General features: G+C 39.1%; 1 protein-coding gene across 1 annotated transcript in view; it reads left to right on the plus strand.

Moving 5' to 3' along the window:
- Positions 1 to 784: 784 nt before the first annotated feature.
- LOC106519549 (serine/threonine-protein kinase SBK1) overlaps positions 785 to 1,476 on the plus strand; it is a gene marked incomplete at its 5' end in the record, with an annotated part of 2,982 nt that continues 2,290 nt past the window's right edge. Inside the window, 2 exon segments of the mRNA XM_014011266.1 lie at positions 785 to 929; positions 1,006 to 1,208. Of these exon segments, the coding sequence (XP_013866720.1) occupies positions 785 to 929; positions 1,006 to 1,208 (348 nt within the window).

Raw genomic sequence — 1,476 nt, forward strand, 5'->3', positions numbered from 1 at the left:
GTATACATCAGGCAGGTGAACAGCTCATTTATAATCAAAACACAAACAGATGAGTTTAGTTTCAAAGCAGTCATCCACTTTAAACCATACATGTGCAAAATATCACATTGTTGCTGCAAAAACACAAGATGGTAAGTTTAGGGAAAAATGCATAAAAGTTAATGCAATTGTAATTCAAAGATTTAACAATTTAGCATTTTGCAAAAGTTTTTTTTCTACTTTTTTTCTAAAAAGTTATTTGACAATGTAGACCCACAAAATGTAACATGGTATTTCAGTTGTTTGTAGCTATTAAATAAGATTTGAATATCAGCTGAGTTTTTTTGTTCCTGAACTCTGTTCTAAATTTTAAATCATTTYATAAAATTTAAGTGCAGTAAAACGTGTGAGGGGTAGTAAAGATACATGAAGCCGTTGGTGTGAAGAATTCCCCCTGTTTTCGGCAGCTCTCTAATGAGCTGTAATGAGCCRCTCCATGTTCTGATCCACACACCGACACCTAAACCTGGTCCAAAGGTGTCAGCTGTAGTGGAAACATCATGGACAAAACAAAGATCTGGATCAGGGTCAGGTGTGATGGGATGTGGCTATTAACAGTGGTGTTTATACAAGTGGATAAGCACTATCAACATCACCATGGTGACAATCATCACTGAAACAGTTGTGTTAGATTCCTGAAGGCCACGAGGGCTTCAGCCATCAGAGATAAACAACACAGAGCAGCATCACTGTGTTGGGATTATTATTTTTAATGGATGTATTTAATGTGTTTATCTGTGTCCAGGCAGCCACAAAGCTTCTGGATGAGATGTGTCACCTGACAGCTCAGTCTCTGACAGCTCTGGACACTTCAGAGCACTTCAAGCTGYTGAAGCTGCTGGGTGAAGGCTCGTACGGGAAGGTCATGCTGGCTGTGCACAGGAAAAGAGGTGAGCGACGTCTTACAGCTGCCGTGAGCCAAATTTAAAAACAAATGTAATATTATTATTCCTTCGGATCTCTCAGGTACTCCGATGGCTTTGAAGTTCTTCCCTCGTGAGTCCACCTCACTTTTCTCCTTCCTGAGGGAATACAACCTTTCTCTGTCGTTCTGCACCCATCCCTCCCTGACTCGAGCTCTGGGGATCGCCTACTGCACTCCCTCACACTACATCTTCGCTCAGCAGGCCAGCCTCTTTGGTGATTTGTACGACATCATCATTCCTGAGGTATTAAGATAATTTACATGTATATGTACCTCAAACACTGTAAAAGTGACTAAGGAAAAAAATGTATCAAATGACCAGTTAGATCTGAAAAGAAATTGTTAAAGGGACAATATTATGTGTTTCTCAGGCATACATTTAAATTCTATACCATAATAAAGTATCTATGTCACCTTTAGCTGTCATTAAAATGCTGTTTTTATGTTTAAATAGAAAATGAATGTATCTTCTCATCATCTCATCTTCTAAATGCCTTGAAATTGGCCTCTGT

This window comes from Austrofundulus limnaeus, unplaced genomic scaffold (genome assembly GCF_001266775.1).
Source record: "Austrofundulus limnaeus strain Quisiro unplaced genomic scaffold, Austrofundulus_limnaeus-1.0 Scaffold79, whole genome shotgun sequence".
Classification (NCBI taxonomy): Eukaryota; Metazoa; Chordata; class Actinopteri; order Cyprinodontiformes; family Rivulidae; genus Austrofundulus; species Austrofundulus limnaeus.